Genomic DNA, 24,669 nt, shown 5'->3' with positions numbered 1-24,669 from the left:
CAAGTAATGTAGAGTAGTTACTCTCATTCTTGGTCTCTGTCTTTCTCTCCGGCACACACACAAAATCTATTAACTGTTGATATTGGTTTTTAATAGTTATTTTTTCATTCAGATGCTGCTCTCAGGCAATATGTTTATCTGTTTTCTTTTTTGGTTCATGTTCACTTTTGCAAATCTACACAATTGGCCAGGGAGTATATTTGTATTTATAGTGCGCTGTTGAATGTGTGCACTTTCATTTACGCTTATATATTATAATAATTATGACAATTAAGCTGCACAAAATCTTTAAAATGTTGTTACTGATATAGCAATCTGTGCATTTACTGAATTTACTGTCTGTTTGTGCAATGTTGAGATATTTGAATGCACTACCCCTTGATTCTGATTTATATAATCTGTGTAATTTTAAAAAATACTTTAAAGAACTGTAAATAAATTGTTAATGTTTTGACTCATATGTATTCCCCTTTGTAATCAGTGGTAAAGCAAGTGTATCCATCCATGTTTAAAGATATTTGAAGGTAAACTGATTCACAGTTTATCTCTCTGTTGATCTTCATTTGTAGAGCCAAGATCGTTTTATTTGTTGAACACTCCTGGATGTAACGTTTCCCTGTAGCAGTTACGATTGGTATTGCTATGTAAGTTGACCAGAAAATAACAAGATGTGGCAATTGTCTTCCTTCCTAATAATTTTCCCATTGAATGGGTCACCTTAGTCATCAACAGAACAGTTGCCCCCCCCCCCCCCCCCCGATAAATTTGTCTGGAGCCGCCACTGCTCGAACTTCACATGAAAATGTTACGTTAATTAATTTAGTACAGCTAAACTTTCTTTACATTTCAGTGGGAGATTTAGTAGATTTTAATAATCCACTTAATATCGATCCCTTTTCTAGTTTCTGGTTACTTCACACTACTTGTTCTAAACAAATTGGTGAAACTCATTTGACATTACAGAATAAAATTTAATTCACGGCCACAAGATACCATTGTGAAATGCTTTTCACACATAAATGCATTAGGATTAATTATGGATATCTTTGCAGTTTAAAAAACTAAGCAGGGCATTTTACATTGTTACAATATTCTGGATTTAACAGACTTCCTGAAAATAATCACTGATGTGAAGCAATGTCACACGTACGCAAAAGATGGAATCCAAAAATGTGTCAATTTGCCCCAAAAAATACTGAACAGCTGATATAGAAAGTTAACTTTACTTTGAGAATCAAAGTCATAACTCACAGTCCTTTTAACTAAGTTGGAATGTTTAAGTCTTGCTCTGCAATGTCTGTTAAAAGCACCAGAAAAAAGAATAGTGTAAGTTGCTGTCAAACTATGAACCAACTGTATACTTATGACATGAAGTCATGTGGATTTGTAATATATTAGTAGAATTGCATTAATAAGTTCATATCCACTTGATTTGTGTCAAATTGTTTTTCAGAACATGCTGATAGTTGACACTGGTTTTGCTTAATAAGCCAGGTGCATTTAACATCCAATCGACTACCAGACAGTGAAGCCAAACGGTTAGCCATCTTTATTATGAAACAATATTGGGACCAGATCAAACAGTTGTTACATGGTGTTTTATTTGGCCACTGCAGTCCCTTTCCATGTCCTGACACATCCCTGGACAGCCAGCCCTCTCCCAGCTGCCTTCAGGGTGCATATTTGTAGGACTGCCTCAAGGAACTGAGCTTCATTCCATCTGAGTGCATCCTTCTCCAGATTCTCCCTCCTCTCCCCTGACAATTAAGTCCCTTTCAGTTGGGTAGCTGACAGTTGATCTGCTGCTGGGATATGTCTGCGGGATGATCCATTTCTAGTCTGACTGGTGGTTATACTGGGCTGCAGGAAACATGCCTGTAGGATTCAAATCAACCAAAGAAGTTCTTGCCTAATATTCTCAATCAGGTGTGAATCAAAACAATTTCAAGTGGAGAAATCAAAATACCATTCAGGAAAAGAAAATTAAAATAGCCGTATGTCATGTAGGAAACTGTTTTAACAGTGAGGTCTGAGACGACAACTCATCTGTCAAAGACCCAACAAAATAACAACTGAGAAAATGTGGGGCTGCTGTTCAATTTATTTTTGGGGGCCTGCTGATGATAACTACATGATGGAAACCAATCATTTTTATCTAAACACTCAAGAATGGTCTATAGCATTTGCAGCAATAACATTGTTTCACTGAGTCAGTTACAATCTGGTTACAAACTAGGGGTGGATTGGGGAAGGAGATATGAGAGGACAGTGTACAGTGCAAGTCTAGAAGCAGTGGAGGTGAGAGAGGAAGACATACCACTCAGCACAAACCTCCAGGTTCTACCTGTAGCTTCTCCTCTATCATATTTGTTTTAGCTAAAAAGATTGTTGATGATGGGGCAAAAGGAAAACAAAACCTAATAAACCAGTCTCCTTGCTCTGTAAAAAATACTCCAGAAAAAAAATAACTAAGTGAGATCTGTTTAACACAAGGGTTGTTTATATAGAGGAAAAGCCAGCAGAAAATTAAAACATCACTCTGAGTGTATCCTGTAGTTTCCATAGTATTTCCTTTTCCTTTTTTCACATTAAGAAAAGAGTAAAAAGTTATAAATGGTCTGGGGGAATCATGGCTGAGGGTAAAGAGGAAGAAGAGAGGGAGGAAGCTGTCTGATCCACAGAGAGTCCTGGAAGGGGAGGGAGACTAAGGCTGCTTGAGCCTCCTGCCTGGCTTCAGCTTGGTGGCTCCTGGGCTACAGGGTGTGTGTGTGTGTGTGTGTGTGTGTGTGTGTGTGTGTGTGTGTGGGGGGGGTGGGGGGGGGGGGGGGGGGGGGGGGGGGGGGAGTTCTGTATTTGATTGGGTATGTGAGATAGAAGGAGAGGAGGAAAAAGAGACAGAGAGAGGGCTATACGCTTGTTGAGTGATCAGTCCATTGGCCTTTTTTCGCCATGTTTCTTTGTAAACTCTTCAGCGTTCTTCAAGAATTTTTTACGGTCTTTTGAGTACTCTTCTGCTAGGTCAGCCCTCAGGGGATGCTCCGGCTGGGGGTCGTTCACCAATGCAATGAGGGACTGAATTACTGTAAGACACACAGCCAGAGAAATCAAGTTAAATATGGACAACACTGTTCCTGACAAAACTATGACCTCTAGTTATACAATGGTATGTGCTTGCAGAAAGAGCAGCAACTGGTGCAAAACTAGCACTAACACCTTTAACACATTTAACTTAACTTCAAGACCACGCTAGTGGTTTTGCACATAAGCCTAGTTAATCCCTAGAGCTTACAACTTCCGTTGTGGTCAACCATCCACCAATTAATGTGTGTGATTCTGTAATTTTTGCTGTCATCTTTCCTCCAGTATTTTCTGATAACATGCTGCATTCAACTTGCCATCAATTTTGACCAATTTCCCTGTGCTTTTGTGGCTCATCCCCAAAACATCAGAAATCCACCTTCGTGATTCACATTAGGAACGGTGTTCTTTTCATCATAGGCCTTGTTGACCCATTCACAATTGGTTCATGGCCAAAAAATTTTGGTCTCATCACTCCAAATAACTTTCAGAAATTTTGAGGCTTGTTTCTGTGCTGTTTGACGTGGCTTTCTTCTGGCGACTCTTCAAGTGCCTCTTTATTGTGCATCTTGAAACAGCCACACCACTTTTTTCAGAGAGCGCTGTATGTCAGCTGAAGTTATTTGTGGGTATTTCTTTGCATCCCAAACAATTTTCCTGGCAACTGCAGCAAAAATGTTTGTTGGTCTACTTGCCTGGTTTCAACAGAGTTTGAACACTGCTGACTGGCATTCTCAGTTCCTTGGATATCTTTTTATATCCTTCTCCTGCTTTATAAAGTTCAACTACCCTCTACCGCGGATCCTTATAATATTTTTTTTCCTCCCCCATGGCTTGGAGTCCAGCAAGGTCAGCACAACGCTGGATGAAACATGCAGGGGTCTGTCAGGAGCCCAGAAACTCACTGATTACAGGTCAACAGATCACAGTTGGCTTTAGTAGCCATTAAAACGTGTGTATCAACTGTATGTATACTTTTGATCCAGGTCATCAGAATCAGTATTCCTTTATTGTCCCACAATGGCGAAATTTGTTTACCACAGCAGCTTAAGGACAGAATATTACAAAGAACAATAACAGCAAAAAATAAACAATATAATTAAAAAGGTAACATGACATTGTACAAAATTAACAGCAGTGAATCTTAATTTACAAATAAATAATAATAAATAAATATGGGCATTAAGAAACTTGACCAGATCGTGCAAACCAGAATAATAATAAAATAATTACTACTATTACTATCATTATTTCTATTATTATTACTACTACTACTACTACTACTACTACTACTACTACTACTATCATAAATCATTATCATTATTATTGCCATTATTATTATAATATTATTAATGTTATATATTATTATATCTGTTATTGTTATTAATAATATGTATACTATAATTATAATAACTGTAATTATTATAATTAATAATAATTAAAGCTGCTAGCAGTGTACCAGCCCTCGCAGTTCACGCGCATTGAGGCATGCTGTTGTCATGGCATGCTGCCGTTGGACATGTTCACACAACACCTTCCGCTGAGGAAGCCATTCCTTTATAATTTGGTGTCCTGGTCCCACTGGTATCAAATAATGTACGCTGAAGTGCTAGCAAAGGGCAGCTAACTGCTACTGAGACACAGGCTACTGAGCTAACTCAAACTCACACAACATATTTCCATCTAAAATAACACAAACTACAATTGTGATCAAATTATCGATAACTACAAGCAGAAACAACTTACATTTCCTCAAGAATGCACACATCATTAGAGAAACACACAAAGTCCATGCAGCTTCACAGGGTGTGCTCACTGACTGGTCTTCTGCATTTCAGTGTCACTGAGCATGTCCTGACTTGTTCACTGCTAGTTGTCTTTGCACCAGTAGTGGGTGCTGTTGCACCTTTACCTGTAAGGGCTTTCTTACAATTTCTGTGGCTGCACACATGCTGGAGCAGTAGCAGAGGCAAAGTAGAAAATGTCCCCATAAGAATGAATGGGAAAACGCCTCCCAAACTCCTGCCATTTTTGCAAAAAATGTAATGGGTATCGCTACATTATTTATATGTTGAGTAACAGGAGACATTCCTGAACTCTGATGTCGTTTGTTTCTGTAGAGTGAAAAATGAGGGCACCAGAGCGAGAGACAAAACAGGTACCGTCTGCTCTCCTCCAGAAATTTAGGCACAAAATTAACATTGGGGCTTATGGGGGAGTTGCTTGAGTGCTTGTCGCTGCAGGGCTTCAACAGCCAAAGTGTGTAAGTACTACATCTGAAATAAGACCATCAGCTGAAAGCCAACAAGATTTGTTACATTTCTGTGTACATATTGTCTATGTGAAGTAAAAGATGTGGGATCCAAATTAAGCTGAAGAGAATTTTTTCTCAACTGTATGTATACTTTTGGTCCACAGATGCTTGGCACACAGCTGACAAAAAGCTATTAAAAGACTTGTATTACTCCAAAGAATGCTCAAGTTATTAAATAACAACTTCCTGTAGATTTCGTTATAAACAGGAAGTGTTGCATATCCCTACATTGGTGTGTCAGAATAACATGAAACTCAGGTTCCTACTTCCCTACTAAGGCTCTGTGCAAAATTTTGGGCAATGACGACCAGGTGGCACTCTTTAAATTGAAGTATTTTATATCTCCACAGTGGTACGTCAGATTAACACGAAACTTGGTAAAATTGTTGCCAATGCCCTCCTGAAGACAGCTGACAAAGGGTTTACCAATCTGCCACTAGGTGGCGTTCTGGTGGCAGTCTCATTTAATATTTGGCACTGTGCCTACACCACAACACTTATGGAAATGAAATTCATAAGGGTGGTCTAAAATGGCCCCTGTAACTCACACACCAAAAATGACCAGCAGGTGGCGCCATGTTCCACGCAAAAGCATTTTTGGCCCATAACTCCCACACAATGTGTCGCACATTGTTAAACCAGTCACTGCAAGCTCAGGATAGATTAAAGATGAAGCCAACACACCTGGAAGCACGTTTGAGACATAATAACATACGCATTTATGGCATCTCAGAGGGTGCTGAGGAAAATGACATCCAGCAATTTATTGACAATATTATCAAAAAAGAGCTGCAGCCACTCGCTGAAGTTGAACTTGGAATACAATGGTGTCACATCAAAGAGCGTTTGGCCCTAAACCCCTGGAAGAGGCAAAGCCCAGGTCGGTGATCGTATATATTTTCTGGAGTTTAAAACCAAAGAGCTGGTGCTGCATTCTGCATGGAAGAGGAGGGAGATCTACTATGGCGACAGGAGGATTTATTATGACCATGACTATCCAACAGAAATGCTGGGGGAAAAAAAACGTATGTGCAGATTATGAGACTTCTCCGGGAAAATAAAATGTGGTTTCAGACACCGCCACCAGCCAAGTTATGAGTCTTCCTCGACAGTGGACCGGTAACGTATGGGAGCACAGCGGAGGATTTGATGAAGAGGGGCTTCCCGCTTGAGCATGAGAGCACTACTGAATCTGGACTCTAGGAGACAGTATGGAAAAAGCCTGGCAGCATCCAGTGAAGACAGCCAGCACCCAGTCCCACCAAGAGAGGATTTAGGGAAAGGGAGAAACTGCATGTAACATTCTGGCAGGAGACATATCTCAACCGAACTGAATACGAAAAGTTAAAAAAAATATGGTTTCAGAAATACATTTTACTGAAGTAATAAGAATGTGAGAAAAAGAGGGGTAGCAATATTGATTCCTAATAAAGTGAATTTCCAAATGGTTTCTGAACTCTGTGACAAAGAAGGTTGGTATGTATTTGTTAAGGGGTTCCTTAAACAGAGAGACAGTTAATGTGTATATACCACCTGACCAGGATAATTCCTGTATCAGAGAAATTTTTTATTTGATTGCTTCTGAAGCCACTGGGCTTTTAATATGTGGAAACTGGAATACCCAGGTACATTCTAAGCTAGACTCCTGTAACATAATAAAGAGACCTGCTCCCAACACTAGAGTAATTAAGACTATGTTGACAGAGCTCGGGATGATTGATGTATGGAGGGAGCTCCACCCAACAGATAGACAGTACACATTTTATTCTGCAAGTCACAGGGTGCATTGAAGAATTGACTTTTTTTTTTTTTTTTTTTTTTTTACATATAACTCAAACAGGCACAGACTCAGGGAATGCACTTTAGGTATTCAAGATGTCTTTGACCATTTGCCTGTTTATCTAACCCTGCACCTAAACAATAAAAAGGAAAAAACATGTTTTGGCGACTTAATACAAGTATCTTAAATGATAACACATAACTATGTACAAAAGGAATTTAAGGACTACATAGATAATAACATTAATGTGGAAGTATCGGCAAGTGTTTTGTGGGACTCTGCTAAATCAGTGATCAGAGGAAAGCTTATTGTCTACACATCATATAAGAAAAAGGAAAGAGATAAAAAGCTAACTGATTTACAAAAAATCTCAAAGTATTAGAGAGGGAACATATTGAAGGGAAGGATCCCTATACTAAATAAAATCAACACCATCAAAATGGAATTTAATGGCCTCTATGAGGAGCAATTGGAGAAAAAAGCAGAGATACAATGAGAATGGCCTTAGGGCCCTAAAACTCCTGGAATGGACGCTAAGGAAGCAACAGGCAGAGCGCTCCATATTTGAAATTGGAGACCCTAGAACTAAAAAAGTGTGCCACAAATTTGAGGACATACAACATATTTTTGAAAGCTAGTACAGAGAACTATTTGGCCGAATGGTATAAGGCTTTTAAAGAGCAAATAGTACCTATACATTTGGACTGTTTTAACCACACCCTTAAAGAAGGTGACCCACCAAGAACATGGAGGGAAGCAATGATTTCAGTTATTCCTAAAGAGGGGAAGGATGTAAAAGAGTGTAGTGCCTATAGACCAATTTCTGTATTGACGATTGATTATACGCATCAATACTGGCTAAAAGATTAGAACATATACTGGCATGCTGCTGCAACTCAAATTATACAGCAAAATGAAAGGGTTTGGAAATTTCACAATTAGATATAGCGCTACAATCTATACTGGGTAGTAAAATACCATATGAGCAGTACTCTAGTGACCTGAATCAACGGTCTAAAATTTGTCTTCGAATTTGGTTTAAGGAATGCAAATCACCATTACTTGAAAGACAGTCTAAACTGCTGAGATGGGTTGCTTTTGACCCTGAATTCTAGCTTGCAAGGATTGATGGGATTAAACATTGGTATAGTAGGGTGATAACTTCTCACTGCTCAATTTCAACAAAGGAAGAATCTGATAGTTTTCCGAAAATTTTGGATATATATATGGGTTAGAAAAATTGGAATTGGATTGCGAAAAAGATTCTGGAACTGTCAGAGAAAAAGAATGGTTGAATATATGCTCTGTGCAGTCAGCTTCCACTAGTTCTGGTCTTTGGAGAGACTTCTGCTGGTTAGATATTTCATAACCCCTAAACTAAAATGTGTGCAGACAGAGGAGACAGTCAATGAACTATGTTGGAGGAACTGTGGTGAATAGCTGGCGGACCATTTTCATACATTTTGGAGCTGTCGAGCTATTCAGTCATACTGGCAGTCATACTAGAGATAATACGGGTAATACAGAATATCTTTGGTGATGAAATTTACTGCTCTTTCTCTACAATCTATTTGGGCAATATTGCACCCCATTTACTGGTGCAAGACAAATACCTTTTAAAAATATTATTGGCAGCCTGCAAGAAAGCTGTAACCCAGAAAGTGGTTGCAGGCCACACCTCCAGAGACGGACTGGATTGATATTGTGACTAATGTTCAAAATATGGAAAGGGTGACCTTTTCGCTAAGTCTAAGGATGTTTAAGTATTTGCAATACTGGGAAAAATGGATTGTGTTTGTGACCACAAGAGATGCTCACTGAGCCATTACTTAATGAACTGACTTGTATCTCTATCAGTATAATGTCTGTATGAATATGAATGTGCAGGTGACCAACTGTTCTACAGTGCTCAGCTCATAAATGAGTACACCCCCTTTGAAAAGTAGTATTTTAAACAATATCTCAATGCACATAAAAACAATTTCCAAAATGTTGACAAGACTAAGTTTTATATAACATCTGTTTAACTTGTACTATGCAAGTAAGGTTAATAATATAACTCAGAGAACAAAATTTTCAGTTTTACTCAGATTAGGGTGATGCAAAAATGAGTACACCCCACTTAAAGTCTCTGGAACAAGGCTAAATTTTAGACTACAAATGTCTAATTTAACAATAACAACCATAGGTGAGTCTAATTATTCATTAAACAGGTGTCCAGCAGACAGTTGACTATGAAAGGGTGTAAAAAAAAACCTTCCCATTTCATGTTGTTAGCAATGGCACCACATGTCTCAAGAGAAGACCTGAGAAAGAAAATAATTTCTTTACACTGCAAAGGTAAAGGCTACAAGAAGATCAGCAAAGCTTTACTTATAAGTCACAATACTCTAGCAAAAGTGGTACAAAAACTTAAAAAAGATAGAACTGCAACCATCTCACATAGACGTCCAGGTCATCTACGGAAGTTAACACCTTGACAGGAGCGTCTGATGAGAAGTGTCGAAGAAAATCGGCATGCAAGTTCACTGCAGTTATCCAAGGAAGTAGAAAGCCAAACTGGAGTGACTATTCCCATGACACAATACGGCGTACACTGCAGAGGAATGGCATGAATGAAAAAAACGCCTGCCTAGAGTTTGACAGGGCCCATGCTGACAAAGATGAAGACTACTGGGACTCTATACTTTGGAGTGATGAGACCAAGATAAATGTTTTCGGAACTGATGGCTTCAAAACTGTATGGCGTCACAATGGTGAGGAATACAAAGAAAAATGCATGGTGCCTACAGTGAAACATGGTGGTGGCAGTGTCCTTATGTGGGGTTGCATGAGTGTTGCTGGTGTCGGGGAGTTGTGTTTCATTGATGGCATCATGAATTTACAGATGTATTGCTCTATACTGAAAGAATAGATGCTACCATCACTCCTTGCCCTTGGTCGTCATACACTTTTCCAACAAAACAATAATCCTAAACACACATCTAAGGCCACTGTTGGATTTTTGAAGAAGAACAGGGTGAAAGTGATTCAGTGGCCAAGTATGTCTCCTGATCTGAATGCAACTGAACACCTATGGGGAATTCTGAAGAGACAAGTTGAGCATCACTCTCCATCCAGCATCCAGTCTCTAAAAGAGATAAATCTTGAAGAATGGAAAAAGATTGATGTAGCAAAATGTTTCCAGTTCGTTCATTCCATGCCTAGAAGACTTGGTGCTGTCATTAAATATTATGGAGGCCATACAAAGTACTAGATTTAGTAGTTTTTGTTGTGGGGTGTACTCATTTTTGCATCGCCCTTGCTTGAGTAAAACTGAAAAATGTGTAATCTAAGTTATGTTATTGGCCTTACTTTCATATTATAAGTTTAACAGATGTTATATTAAACATATATATTCAACATTTCGGAAATTGTTGTGTTCATTGAGATATTGTTTGAAATAGTACTTTTCAAAGGGGGTGTACTCATTTACGGTGAGCACTTATGTCTTTCTGTGTCTTGTATGTTGTTCATATTCTTTCTATAAAAATAAAGTACAAAAAAAAAAAACCTCTGTTTAAGAGTCTGTAGGGTAACACAGTGGTAGGCCCCTCATTATTTGTTCTTCATACAGATTACAGGGAGTTGTTCTGACTTCAGCATACATTATTTAATACCAGTGGGAGCAGGCCACCAAGTTATAAAGGAACGGCTTCCTCAACGGAAGGTGTTGCATGAACAAGCCTGACAGCAGCATGCCCCGACACACGTGGACTGAGGGCCCATTCATCGCTGCTTGCAGCTTTAATAATAATAACAATTATTATTATTATTATTGTTATTATTAATAATAATAATAATTCTGTGAGTTTTGTATAGATGTATTGCATAGTACAGAGCGCAGAGTGAGGTGTATTGGGAGCAGTGCCAGTACAGTGACAGCAGCAGGAAGGAAGGAACTGCGATACCTCTCCTTCACACACTTGGGGTTTATCAGTCTGTTGCTGAAGGAGCTGCACAGTGCTGTGAAATTGACCTGCAGGGGGTTTTACTCCTGCACCAGCAGCAATTACAGACTGTCCATCATCCTGCTCTCTCACACCACCTGCACTTTGTCAAGAGGGCATCACAAGTTGGAGCTGGCCTTCTTGATAAGTTTATCAAGTCTCCTCCTGTCTGCTGCTGAGATGCTGCTGCTTCAGTAGACTACTCCATAGAAAATGGCTGATGCCACCACAGAATCCTAGAAATCAGTCAGGAGTGCCCCCTGCCCTCAAAGGACCTGAGCTTCCTCAGCAGATGTAGTCTGTTCTGACTTTTCTTATATGTTGCTGCAGTGTGATCTGTCCAGTCCAGTTTATTGTTCATGTGAACTCCCAGGTACTTATAAGATGTCGTCATCTCAATGTCCGTTCCTTGGGTGTTCACCTGTGTGCAGGGTCTTCTGTGCCTGTGGAAATCCACCAGCATTTCTTTGGTCTTCCCAGCGTTGAGCTGGAGATGGATCTGCTGGCACCAGTTCACAAAGTCCTTCTCTGTAGGCTCTGTCGTCCTGACAATAGCAGAGTTGTCAGAGAACTTTTGTAGATGATTGGGTTGGTTGATGGTAGAAGTCTGTGGTGTACAACTGGTCCTAAAGAGAGACTGGTGTGGCAAGTCAGTTAGTGACATACTTGTCACTATCACTTGATCCAATGCTTGACAAAGCAGGATCTTCCGGCTCTGCAGGGTCAGAGTTTTTTTATTCTGACATTCTCTTGAATGCACAGGCATCTCACACATTCATCCAAGAAAGACACACACATTCAACTCCACTCCCTTCCTTCCTAGCTGTTTTTAGTTGTTCCATTATCTTGCCTCCATCTTTTCTCAATGACTTGTTCTTCATCTCTAGCCACTGTCCCTTGTTCTTCTTCCTATTTCTTACATCTTTCCACTAGATCAGAATCAGAATCAGAAAAAGCTTTATTGCCAAGTACGATTTTACACATACGAGGAATTTGTCGTGGTGATATTGGTGCGTGCATCAAATAACTATTAAGTGAAAATATAACAAATTAACAATATAACCTATTTAAAGAATAGAAAATATAACAAATTAACAATATAAACTATTTTAAAAAGTAGAAAATATAACTATACAATATAAATATATATACACAATCTATTTTTTGGGTAAAAGGATAAAAGGAGCAGACCAGCTGGCAGTGAACAATTACAAGAAAGATGGACTAGGACGGCACTATGGTGTACAAGATTATCTACTCAGACACACGGAAACCTCACCCTACTGCATCACTAAGAATAAAAGTTTTGCCCAAGGACATCCACGCCTCATCACCAGCTGGAAGAGGGAAGTCAACGAACAAGACTAAACTTAACATAAATAAAAATTGAAAAAACCTTGTGTGTGAACATTTGTGCCCGAGTCGTGTCTAATAGAGTCATTTTTTATGCCTTAAACCAATAAACTACTACTACCAATAAATAACTCTTCATTTTAATTACCGAATACACAAATAAACTTTCCAACTTCAAACAGTGTTCCAGGGACCTTATTTTTCTCTGAGAATAGCTTGTTTAGTCAGTTATTAGAAAATATTTCTGACTTTGTATTAGTACCTCAATAATGTTGTAAATATTAAGATTATAAAGTACTAACAGCAAGCCACAAGTGAGTTTGCCTGCTGGCTGATAAACAGGAGCGAAGATAAATTCACTTTTTAATCCCAAAAGTTGAAACATAATTTCAGAGCTGTCCTCCCATCACAAAATGGCTCCAGAACCTTCCTGACTGATTGTTCTCTAGTTTTGTGTCCTGCTAGTGTCCTTGTCAGTACTGGTAGCATGAGGCGGTACTTGCAGCCCAATCAGGATGCACAGGTAGTACAGTTCCTCCAGGATGGCACATCCATTAGTCCGGTCACAAGAAGGTTTACTGTGTCTCCCAGCACAGTCTCAAGAGCATGAAGCAGATACCTAACCCTAACCCAGAGACTGGCCTTTACACAAGGTGAGCTGGATAGCGAAGAAGGGCATCAACGCAGCAGCAGGACCGGTATGCTTCTTTGAGCGAGGAGTAACAGGAGAGGCACTGCCAGATCCCTACAAAATGACCTGCCGCTGGAGGTCACCAACTGGTGCATGTTTCAGAACAAACTGTCAGAAACAGACTCCATGGGGGTGGCATGGGGGCCTGACGTCCTCTGGTGGAACCTGTGCTAACAGCCTAGCTCCATGCAGCTCAATTAGCATTTGCAAGAGAACACCAGAATTGGCAGGTCCGCCACTGGCGCCCAATTCTCTTCACAGATGGGAGTAGGTTGAACAGCCATGAAAGAGAAACAGACAGACCAAGAGCTCACTGATCCCGGTCTGGGAAGAGTTCCCACAGGACACCACCTGTCAATTCATCATGAGCATGCCCAGACTTTGTCAGGAGTGCATACAGGCATGCAGGGGCCACACACACTACTGAGTCACATTATGAGTTGCCATTGCAAAATTCACGCAAGTTGGATCAGCCTGTGATTTAATTAATTTAATGTATTTTCGCAATGGGCGGGGCTTGGAAATGATTGGCCACAATTCCCACACCTTTTGCCCTATTATCACAAAACTTGGTGGGTAGGTTCACAACTGTACTGGGAATCTGCCTACAAAAGCATGTTGAGCTCAACCTATAGGGGGCACTATAAATGCACAATATGCATATCTCAAAGACCATTGGACGGAATTTCACCAAATTTGGTATGCATGCTCTAGGGGCGAGTATTAACTAATATCTTGAGTGCCAAGTTGATATGTGAAAGTGGGCCTGGCCAATGCGTCATTAACCATCATTGTTTGCGTTTTATTAATTTATGGTGAGCTGGAAGGACCCAGAGACACGAATCTTGGTAAGCTGAGTATAAATGATGTCCAAATGCTGCTCCAAAAATCTGATCCCAATCCGTCAGGGGCGCTTTAACATAGGGTGTAAACTTCAAAAGGCTTTCCAAGGAAAGTCATAAGTGCTACTGACTTGAAATTTTTCATACACGTCCTCCTGATAGTCCTCTACAAAAAAGCCTCTGCATCACAAAAGCCGCTAATTACAGATTTTTTGCTAATTTGCATAACGATGAAAACAGTAAAATGCTTATCATGGGTATGTTTTGCACAGATCTTTGAGGAACATGGTGGCTGATGTCAACTGCGGGGGATGAGGGTCAGGGTGGCTGGTTTGGGGCGAAAGAGGTTGGAACTCGCAGATTTCCGCATGCGGCTATATATTTATATTTATTATGATTTTCAGTGTGATTTTGAATCCTGCCTTCAGGATGTTCATCGGTAAAGATTTGCAATTCGTTCCTCAGGATCTGATGTGTGATTACAGTGTTTCCTTAATAGTTTTGAGCAGTGTACTTTTCCTAGAGCTATTCTTAGTGACTACAGGGGAAATGGATGACTCAAAACATTCCTATAATAAATTACCATATTTTTATGGGTAATCACATCAACAGCGGGTAGTATTGTATAATAAATTAACCACATCTGTAATTTCAAGAAGAATTGAAAGCTTTCTTCAGGAGTTAATAGGACCAGACAGGGTTTATAAAAGGATGAAAAAAGGACTTTTTGCTGATGATATTATAAACAACACATAATTTGTGCGCAACGGATCTAGGATGAGATGGATCTAGATTCGACCATGATTTTCGCTGCCACCGAGGAGACGCGGTGAAAAAAGTAAACATGACGTCTGGAAGCAACTACGACACTATTAGTGTCAGTGAAACAAAACGTTTTGTTTTCTCAAACTTTTATGCAAGTCATGTTACAGAATTGTGAATGACTGAGTACGGAATAATGCCCGATGAGGTGTCCATAATCAGGAATTAATGGACGACACGGAGGCCTAAGAACTGTGCAGATCCGTTGCGCGCTGTAATGACATCAGTTAAAAACCCCTCGTGGGGAGGCACTTATGTGATTAACTGTAAAGGAGATGTGACTGGCTGCAGACGACCCCCTTGTAGAAAAAACGAATTTGTGAATTGGAGTCGTGCATTTATCCCATTATGAGACTGTTCTGGCTCCATAAATCGGGACCTGTTCAGATATTTTTAATGATCTAGAAATTAAGAGAGGGATTCAGCAGATGGTAATAAGGTGCTTGAAATGTTTACTGCTCCATACACACACTAAGAATCTGTACTGTAGTTTACAAAAATGAAATAAGAGAAACTCCCCCAATGTAAAATTGAAATGGGAACAGGAAATTATTAAACCGTCAAGAGTGATTGAAATTCTATTTGTAGCACCCAACAGTCTTCCACTAGCTCGAAAAGACGGAAAGAATTCAGATGGAAGAATTTATTGTGATTCAGACACTTGAAGAGATTTTACTGAGTCTGATACCCAGAGACATAATTCCAAAGAATTAATCTGAACAATTCATGATGTATAATATAAATGACTATCAAAACATAGGGGTGGACATAACATTTTCGAACACCCTTCACATATGAAATTGAACTTGAAAACAGTATTTTCAAAACCCTTGACCTCAAAAGTGGATACTACATTGAACACTACAATGAAAAAAAAAATGCATGCTTTGCGAAGCAAGCACGATGACAGTAAATATAACAGAAAAACATCATGATATAAATTGGTTGGTGTGCTGCCCTCTCCTGGCACACAACACAAGTCCTCCACTAATGTTGGCTGTATTTTAATAACCATTGGTAAATTTAGAGTTTGACCCCTTGCAAATGCGGGTCATTTACATTTAGGCATTTAGCAGACCCCTCTGTCCAAAATAACTTACAGTAATTCATACAAACATAACGGTGGCTGCCATGCAAGGTGACGACCAGCAGTTTGGGGTTCTGTATCTTGCACAAGGACACTTAGACATGCAGACCAAGGCAAACGAACCAGCAACCTCCCGATAACAAGACACTGGCTCTGCCACCTGAGCCACAGCCACCCCAATGTGGTTGAGTATTGAAGCTGCAGAGTAGCTGATTGAGTTATGATGAAGTCAGCAGTTCTAAATTAATTTGAACTTTACATCTAAGACAGACTAAAAGGAGACCAGTTGAAAAGCCACTCAGCCTGACACTCTGCCCCCATCCCCAGGTGCAGGGGTGTCAGTGTAAAAGCTAATTGGTGTGATCATCTCCTAGATCTGCAAGCCTGACCTTCAGAAAAGATTGTCAGTTTTCTTTTAATTCGATGTTCCTTTTTCTAGTGTCTGTAAATAAATCTTTTGTATACATAGATGGATATATCGTATGTCCTAAACATGACTGCCTTTACCAGCATTCTTCATATTAATTTACAATGTATATCACTTACTCATTTCTTGGTAATATCCGTAACTGCTACAATTGCACTGTTAATAGTGTAAAACATTATTTTTATATACTATGTATATGAGAGTTCTATTTTGCATTTCTTACTTCTTTATTGCACGGTTTATTCTTTTAATATTATTATTGTCCATTACAATACCCTGTCCTTTGGCTGCTGTGATGAAAACATTTCCCAATTTGCTGGACAAATAAAGGAAATTCTGATTCTGATACAGTTCAACCTAAAAACAGACTTTTAATAGACCCCTTTTACAGCAGACAATTTGATTCATCAAAACAATAAAAGCACAGGTGAAATTTGTAACAGTAATGATGAATTCATAAAGCACTGATGCGTTGCCTCTTCCTCTGTCCCCACAACCCCCCTCAGGTTTAACAAAACACTCTTCCAGGGTTTATCAGATTGATGTATATTGATCATTAAGGGAAAAGTGCTAGATTCACAGGAATTCCTCTTAACATAATGATTAATAGAATTCACATTTTAACATTTTAAGCATCCCTCCACAAAGTAATCTATTGTGTTACTGAATATGCTTTAACATCTTTGCCTGTTTACACTGGTCGAAAACCCCACAACTCTTTGTTTAGCGTCTAATCTGTAATTTAGTTCACTGTGTTTTGTTGTGTCTGGTTTCCTCAGTAGTTTAGCTAAGAAATGTTGGTCCATGAGGTACTTGTTCAAGTTTTCTGTGATTTTAATGGCAGTCTCTGAAAGCATTCCAATTCTGCTTTTCTTAACCTAAATTATAGTTTGTTTCCCCAGTATTAATATGCACGCTGTCAACAAGAGGTTTTGTCGGTGTTATCTTGCAGACTGTAAAACACAATCACAGGTTGCATTATTCAAAGTCTGTCATAACCCGTATGAATGGCATATTTATATTCGAGCAAAAATTTGCCCTAAGACTGACTTTAACGTCCCAAAAAAAGTCACTACAAAAAAGTCCTGCAGGCATAGTTGTGTGCTGATTATGTTAGGGCTAGGTATTGTTAAGAACCTCACAATTCAATTTCGATTCTTTAGTTCACAATTCAATATCAATTCGATTCAATGTTGATTTAAATGCTTCGACATCGATTCAGTAATAAGTAGTAATAAACAAATAATTCATTAGAGTACCTTGATAATTTTCTAATTAAAAAGTAATCTTAAATTATAAATCTTTCCTCCAGGAAGTTCTAGTTCAAACAGAAATGTAAACAAAGGCACACAATATATTTAGATATAATATAGTGCAACCATAGTTAAGCTGAGAAAGTGCCATTGTTTCTGGGACTGCATGGTACATTTTTGTCTGACATAAACATAGACATGACTGCGGACCATCTGCCCTCTGGCTCTGCCCTCAGTGCTACCCACGGGTGCAGGGTGCAGCGGCCAGGGTGAGACCGGCTGCACTGGAAGTTTACAGTCTCCGAAAGAGCGGTGTGTCAGGCATCAAATACCCGCCTCGGCAGCTACGATGGTGTTTCCGCGGCGCATCACCCTCGAGCGAGGTTGCGAGCGAAATGCTTCCAGCGGCTGGAGGCGGGGGCCGAGAAGCATCCGGTGTGGAACAGCGGGTGGTTGGGGGCTGCTGCTTGCCGGAATCGATTCAGAGGATTTTGCGAAAACATACATTGCAATGCATTGATGAATCCATATTTTCACCCACCCCTAGATTATATCCATATAGAGATGATCTGATTTCCCTGAATTCAGTTAATTCATTTAAATTTCACTATTACAGATAAGGCTGGGTATGAAACATTCATACATTTAAATACAAGATATATTATATATCTAGTATAGATATAAATATTTCTGATATACAACAAACACTGAAATTCAGCAATGCATGGTTCAGAGATTTATTTTGAAAAAAGCAGCCTACGCCATTAAAAAAGGTATTAGTACTGTTTTGGTACTGCCATTAAAGCTTGCATCATCGTTTTAACTGAATAATCTAAACCAAAGCCATGTTCTTTGCATGGGCTTGTAATGTGAGATCAAACCATAATGTGATTATGTAGCATCAGTTTACCTGCAGAGGCAGGTATCACTAACACACCCACCTTGGTCAGTTTTGGTGGCAGGCTTCCAGTTCTCTGCACTGATCACAGGCAAGCACACCTGGCCCTTCTCATCAATGTTGGGGTGATAGATTTTTGTCTTGAATGTGATCTTGGGAGGCTTGAAAGGGTACTCAGTCGGGAAAATGATTTCAATCCTGAATGCACCTTTGTCATAAGGAGGATTGTCCTGGAAGTGGTCAAAAGAGGTTTGTCAAGGAAACTGTGAGGCAAAAAATATCACAGCAGTTAAACAAGGAACACTTACAGGAACAATGAGCCCTTGCCATGACAACAGGTTTGATTCCTCAACTTGAATGTTTCTGAAGTTTTTCATTCCAGACTTGCGAATCTCCTCAAGTTCCTGAGAGAAACAACATACAATGTATATTAGAGAAGTGAAAAATGTCATGAAAAGAGGTCATATCCTGAGTATGTGTTGTACAGGAGTGAAACAGAAAAAAAACAATACTGACTCAAGAACTCTTTTTCAGTACACGTGCTGCTGTTTTGCATTATTTCCATTTCAGAGTTTCAGAATCATTTGACTTGTTGAATGATGAATAGTAAATGTATAGAGTAGTGCTTATAATATGGCTAAAGGGGAGGTGGTAAAGCTCTTGCTTATTATGGAATGTCTTGCAATGTCATACTACCAAATTTTGAGCCAACAGTTAGACACAAGCATAGTCAAACATGCAGGTGCACATATATACACGAACGTTGCCAATGCACTGTACAATTATGTACAGTAATGACCAGAGTCACACAGATTATGAGTTATGTTTGAATGGAGTGATAAACCTCAACACAAATGAAGATATATACTTGGGCCCCTAAAGAGCTGCGACAAAAAACAACAAAAAAATATGATTGGTTCCAGGTCTAGAACCCGGCTCCAAACATCTCTCTAATAGCAGAAGGACATGAATCCCATCAGCTAGGACTAATGGTGAAATGCTCCCCTGGAAGTAAATTTTGAATATTTCATATTTAAAAGCATCAATCTGATGCCTTTTCAGAGAAAAATCAAGCAGAATTACAAGACAGTATGAATGTATAATAAAGTATCTATCTATCTATCTATACATGGTCACATTATGCTGTATGAGAAATGAGACTGACAACTTCTCTCATGAAATGCGCAACACATCTTTAATAGCGCAATCTGCCACAGAATGAAAAAAGCAAGAGTGTGTTTTGACAAGATGAATATGGGTTTTGAAGAAGTTGCTGTCTCTCTGCTTGTAAGAAAGGTGCTGGCTACAGTGTGTTGATGCTATGACCTGCACCTTCTTCCTGTGCACTTCTGTTTGACAGTGTGCCTGCAGTGCGTGACTGCCCTTGTTTGCATAGTTCTAACCTAAAGGATTAGCACCCTTCTAATATTGTGCCGGTTTTTAAAATAGTTTATATTGTTAATTTGTTATATTTTCTATTCTTTAAATAGTTTATATTGTTAATTTGTTATATTTTCACTTATTAGTTATTTGATGCATGCACCAATATCACCACAACAAATTCCTCGTATGTGTAACATCGTACTTGGCAATAAAGCTTTTCTGATTCTGATTTCTGATTCTGATTATTATTTTTTGTTGTCTGCCACTTGAGCTCAAATTCCTGTGAGCTGGAATGGGCCAGAAACATGAAACTTGGCTCAATGACTGGAAATGATGTGCATCAACTTTAATTAAAATGTAAGCCCAGTCAACCAGATGGTGGCGCTGTAATTAAGGATTGAAAATGCATTTTTGGGAAGGCCACGCCCCTCACACCGTAAGTCTGATTGACTTGAATTTTGACACACAAGTCCAGCTCAATGTGCTCTACAAAAAAGGCAATTGGACCAGAAAGCTCCGCCTACCAAGATTTTTTGCTAATGTGCATAATGTGAAAAACAGTAAAATGAATAGAACTTTTGAAAGATTGACTCTAGCAACACCAAATTTGCTATACAGCTTTGGGGGGTGAAAACACAAATTTCTCTTATAAATGAGCCAGATTGGTCAAAAAACATGGCCGCCACGGACCAATGTATTTTTGTAAGGGGTGGGGCTTAGAAATGACTGGCCATAACTCCCACACCCTTTGCCCTATTATCACAAATCTGCCTACCAAAGCATGTTGAGCTCAACCTATGGGGGGCTATAAATGCCATTAGCATGTAGCTGAAAAAACAATTTGGAGAAATCTGGGGCTTATCATGGGTATGTTTTGCACAGATCTTTAAGGAACATGGTGGCCGATGTCATCTGCTGCGGGGGATGAGGGGAGTTTTAAAACCAGGAAACAGCAGTCAGTCCATCACTTCATCGTCAATGTCAAGATGAGCAACTGGACAGCCACTGAGATCCGGGAGATGCTAGCATCTCCTTGGTCTCTTTGGCTGTCTTCAGTGTCTGCTTGTTGTTGTAGTGGCAACCTACGAACCGTCACTACTTTCAAATTAAAAGCCACCCGCTAAGAACCCAGTTCTACACTCCAATGGGGTACAATGTAAAGCTCTTATTTTGAAGACAAATTTTTTGTCTTTCTGACAGGGAATGCAATGTGTTTAATGATTTTCCTGAACACATCTGCTAGATGGAAACTGAAAATGAGTTGTAGGAGATTTTACAAAAGTTTTCATCGAATTCAAGGTTCCCCTCAGGCGCGCACATGTTCGCAGTTCATTCTCTGGTATTTCTCCATGCCCCCCCTCAAAATATTTTCTCATCAGATGTACACGATTCACGTAGGTCACGTACTTTGGTTCCAAAACAGCGAATTTCGCCGAAAGGTGAGTGATTTTCATGCCTAACTCCACTGTAGAGGCTGAATCCCCACTCGTCCCTAATCCACACACATTCCTCTCAAACATCCCTCCTGACACAAAGTGATATACAGTGATTTATGTTCTGCATTTTTCAGCGGGCCACTGCATCCAGTGTTAATTTTGACAGCAAATTCTGATTTAGTCTTTTGAATAACACACCATTTAGTTTTAGCCATATTTTAGTCCTCTGAAATCTTTCTTAGTCGACTAAATATCATAAGAGTTGTAGCTATCTGTCTGTCTCTCTCCCTCCTTTGGCTTATAACTCCCATAGAGTATATTGCACAGTCAAAAACCTTATATCCATGTGTTTCCTGAATTATGCTTAATCTAGTAGGCCACGCACATTTCCACCTACCGTTTTTTTCCACAAATTTGCGAAACCTACTTTTTCGAATTCCTCCCAGGTAATTTCACTGATTTGCACCAAAATTTGCACATGGCATCTGTGGACACTCATGACAAAAAGTTATCAAAACAATGTTGATATTACAAACAGTTCTCAAGTTAAATAACATTTCGATCAAAACAGGAAGTGTTGTCTATCTCCACATTGGTGTGTCAATTACATGAAACTCAGATTACTACTTCCTTATGATCCCCTGAGGCTCTGTGCAAAATTTGGGGTGATGACCACTAGGTGGCGCTCTTTAAATTTTACTATTTTACGTCTCCTCATCGGTTGGTTGGATTAACACAAAACTCATATGCTAAAAAATGAACAGCAGGTGGCACTATTACCAACACAAAAGCGTTTATGGCAAATATCTCCTACATAATATGTCGAACCCTTATAGCTACGTGTTACCTTAATTCAGCTGAGTTGTGTGGTGTAGGACTCGCCCACTTTTGTGGTTTATTTCCTTTCACAAAATCGTAAGATTTGACCTGTTTGCATTACGCTTTGCATGTAGCATCTAAAAATGTAATGGTTACAGGTGTGACGGTTGAGGAAGAAAATACACATTTGGAGTGACGGAGCCCTTTGACCTCCAGACCTCAAATGGTGATTCCTGTCTGTCTCCTATCCCTTAATCAAAAGATACCTAGGGCCAATTTGATCACTAAGTTAAATGCAATCAAACTAATGTAATCAGCTGTGACGAGCTAATCACACTCTCCATAGCCCCCCCACCCTTTGTATTCCCATTGACTGAACAAGCCATTTTGTCTCCTTTGCTCTTACTGTATAAAATGCTGTTGTTTCATTTGGTCTGGGTCCACTCACCGGCTCAGACCCCCTCTGTGCCTGTGGGTTCACCAGTTTACCGGTATTCTTTGAATAAACACATTACCACAGGAAACTGCTCTACAGGACCTGAATGATTTCTTCAACACAGTAAACCATGGTAAAATTCCCGACGGTAAAAGGTTACCATTAAGTTTTAATTACCATGGTTACCATACCATGACCGCTGCGGTCTATAACCACAGTGTGGAAAACTCGAGAGATACTTTATCCAAGTCTCACTACGCACGTGCAGCGTGCACCTCTTATGTAGTGAAGAAGACATGGCCGAGGGAGGACGTGATAGTAGCGGCCTTCAAGGCATTTTTCCACCTTCAAAGAAAGCAAATCTTAAGTCTTGGCGTATTTTGGTTATTATAAGAAGCTCAGGGACAGCTGGCCGAGGATGGCAGCCCTATCTGCTGGAGCTGTAAGAAGAAAGTTGTTATGAGCGGCGGCAACACATCCAATTTGCGCGACCATCACCCTCAGCTGTTCAGCGAATGCAATGTAAGCTAACCTCAAGCTCAGGTGCACGATGTCTGTGTATGTCGAGTTTTCTCTGTCTAATTTGCTGCTGTCACTAATGTAAACTGACCAGATGGTGGTATAACTGAACAAAGCTGATCCAAGATTTGGCACGTTATCTGAACCAGTTATTAACTGCAAGTTTCATTTTTTAAAGTCAACCTAATAATTCTCCAAATATTGATGCAGAGCTGCAGGGAGGGTGATTTGAGAAAAACATGTACTGGGTGGACTGAGTTAGTGAATGCAAACTGACTGAGGTTACTGACTCTCATCTGAGGTCCATTCACCGGAGCAGCGTCTACCTGTGGCTCAGCAGCCATTTGACTAATCGATTGACCAAGTCCATTGACAAAAGACGTGTAGGCAGACAGAGAGACAGACAGCCAATTTAAAAAAGTAGCAGAAATACATAAAATGGCGAATAAAAAAAAAAACAGGAACACACCGGCCCAACCCTTGGGACGTCTGAAGCCTTTGGGGTGACTCGGACGAGGTTGGGAACAAATATGTTCGGTGTGTTCAGCTTCATTGAAAGCTTTCAGAGCCATGCATGATTCAACACGCAAAGTCTGAAGAGGTTGGCTGTCGCGGTCTCAGCCATTGGATTCTCTGATTGGTGGTGTGCTAGCGAACTAGTGCGGTGTGGGAGGGGCAGAATACTGTGTGCGCTTCCGTCATTCCCTGTTCTCATGTTTTGGAGTACTGGCACGAGACTAGCTGTTATGTCAATTCAGGACGAATTAATCTGTGATTGTTTGGTAATGCCTTGCTGTATGTTTAGTCTGCAGCTGGTTTTGTCTGAAATAGTTAAGTTTTGTTTTGATCGAAAGTAAAGAGAGCTCCGTGTAAAAACCTCTCGTCCAACGTCTTTTTTTATACACTACCACCACTCGCTTATTGCATCTCGTGCAAGCTCAGAATGTACACTACTGTGGAGCTGGCAGCACGTCGAAGTGGTGTGTTCAATGCAACTTTTCAACAGGGTCAGACAAGAGGCAACAGAGTGGTCGGATAAAGGCAGTTGGCTGTTGGTTTGAGTCTGGGCGGTGTGTGGGGGCCTTAACAAGTGTCTAGATAGAAATTAGAGCCAAAATAGAGTATTCATAATCAATTTACCAGGATTCTCCCCAGAAATTTTTAGTATAGTGGTGCCGTTTTCAAATTTCACCATCAGCGATGTGGAGGTGGGGTGCCCGCCACATTCGGGGGAGGAAGCTCTAGCATGTTGACTGTTTTAAGTACCAATGGAGGTCATTTCCTGCAACTTCAACCTTCAGTCTTCTCTCAGTCTTACAGAGACATCTTATTCATCAAATGAAAATAGAAAATAAACACACTTATTTGAAAGTATAGCATACTTGCCAACATTGGGTTGTGAAAAATAGGGAGATTTTTTCATCTGTGTTTTGGCCCAAGTAACAAGGTTCCTTCGCCAGGTGTGTTTTGTCATAATTTCTTGCCTTGTAATTTAAACCACACATGTCCAAAATTCTTAGAACACAATGTTTCCCCTAAATT

At 39.8% G+C, this 24,669-nt stretch overlaps 1 protein-coding gene across 1 annotated transcript in view; it reads right to left on the bottom strand.

Moving 5' to 3' along the window:
- Positions 1 to 1,534: 1,534 nt before the first annotated feature.
- The window catches only part of LOC119019571 (ubiquitin-conjugating enzyme E2 L3-like), a 35,650-nt gene continuing 12,515 nt past the window's right edge, over positions 1,535 to 24,669 (bottom strand). Inside the window, exons 4-7 of the mRNA XM_037098310.1 lie at positions 18,843 to 18,938; positions 18,578 to 18,764; positions 2,831 to 3,080; positions 1,535 to 2,798 (exon numbers count right to left, since the gene is read on the bottom strand). Of these exons, the coding sequence (XP_036954205.1) occupies positions 2,926 to 3,080; positions 18,578 to 18,764; positions 18,843 to 18,938 (438 nt within the window). The 3' untranslated portion in view covers positions 1,535 to 2,798; positions 2,831 to 2,925. The remainder of the gene's footprint in view (positions 2,799 to 2,830; positions 3,081 to 18,577; positions 18,765 to 18,842; positions 18,939 to 24,669) is intronic.

The sequence above is a fragment of the Acanthopagrus latus genome, chromosome 5 (genome assembly GCF_904848185.1).
Source record: "Acanthopagrus latus isolate v.2019 chromosome 5, fAcaLat1.1, whole genome shotgun sequence".
NCBI lineage: Eukaryota > Metazoa > Chordata > Actinopteri > Spariformes > Sparidae > Acanthopagrus > Acanthopagrus latus.
This window is presented reverse-complemented; position numbering and strand designations above follow the sequence as displayed.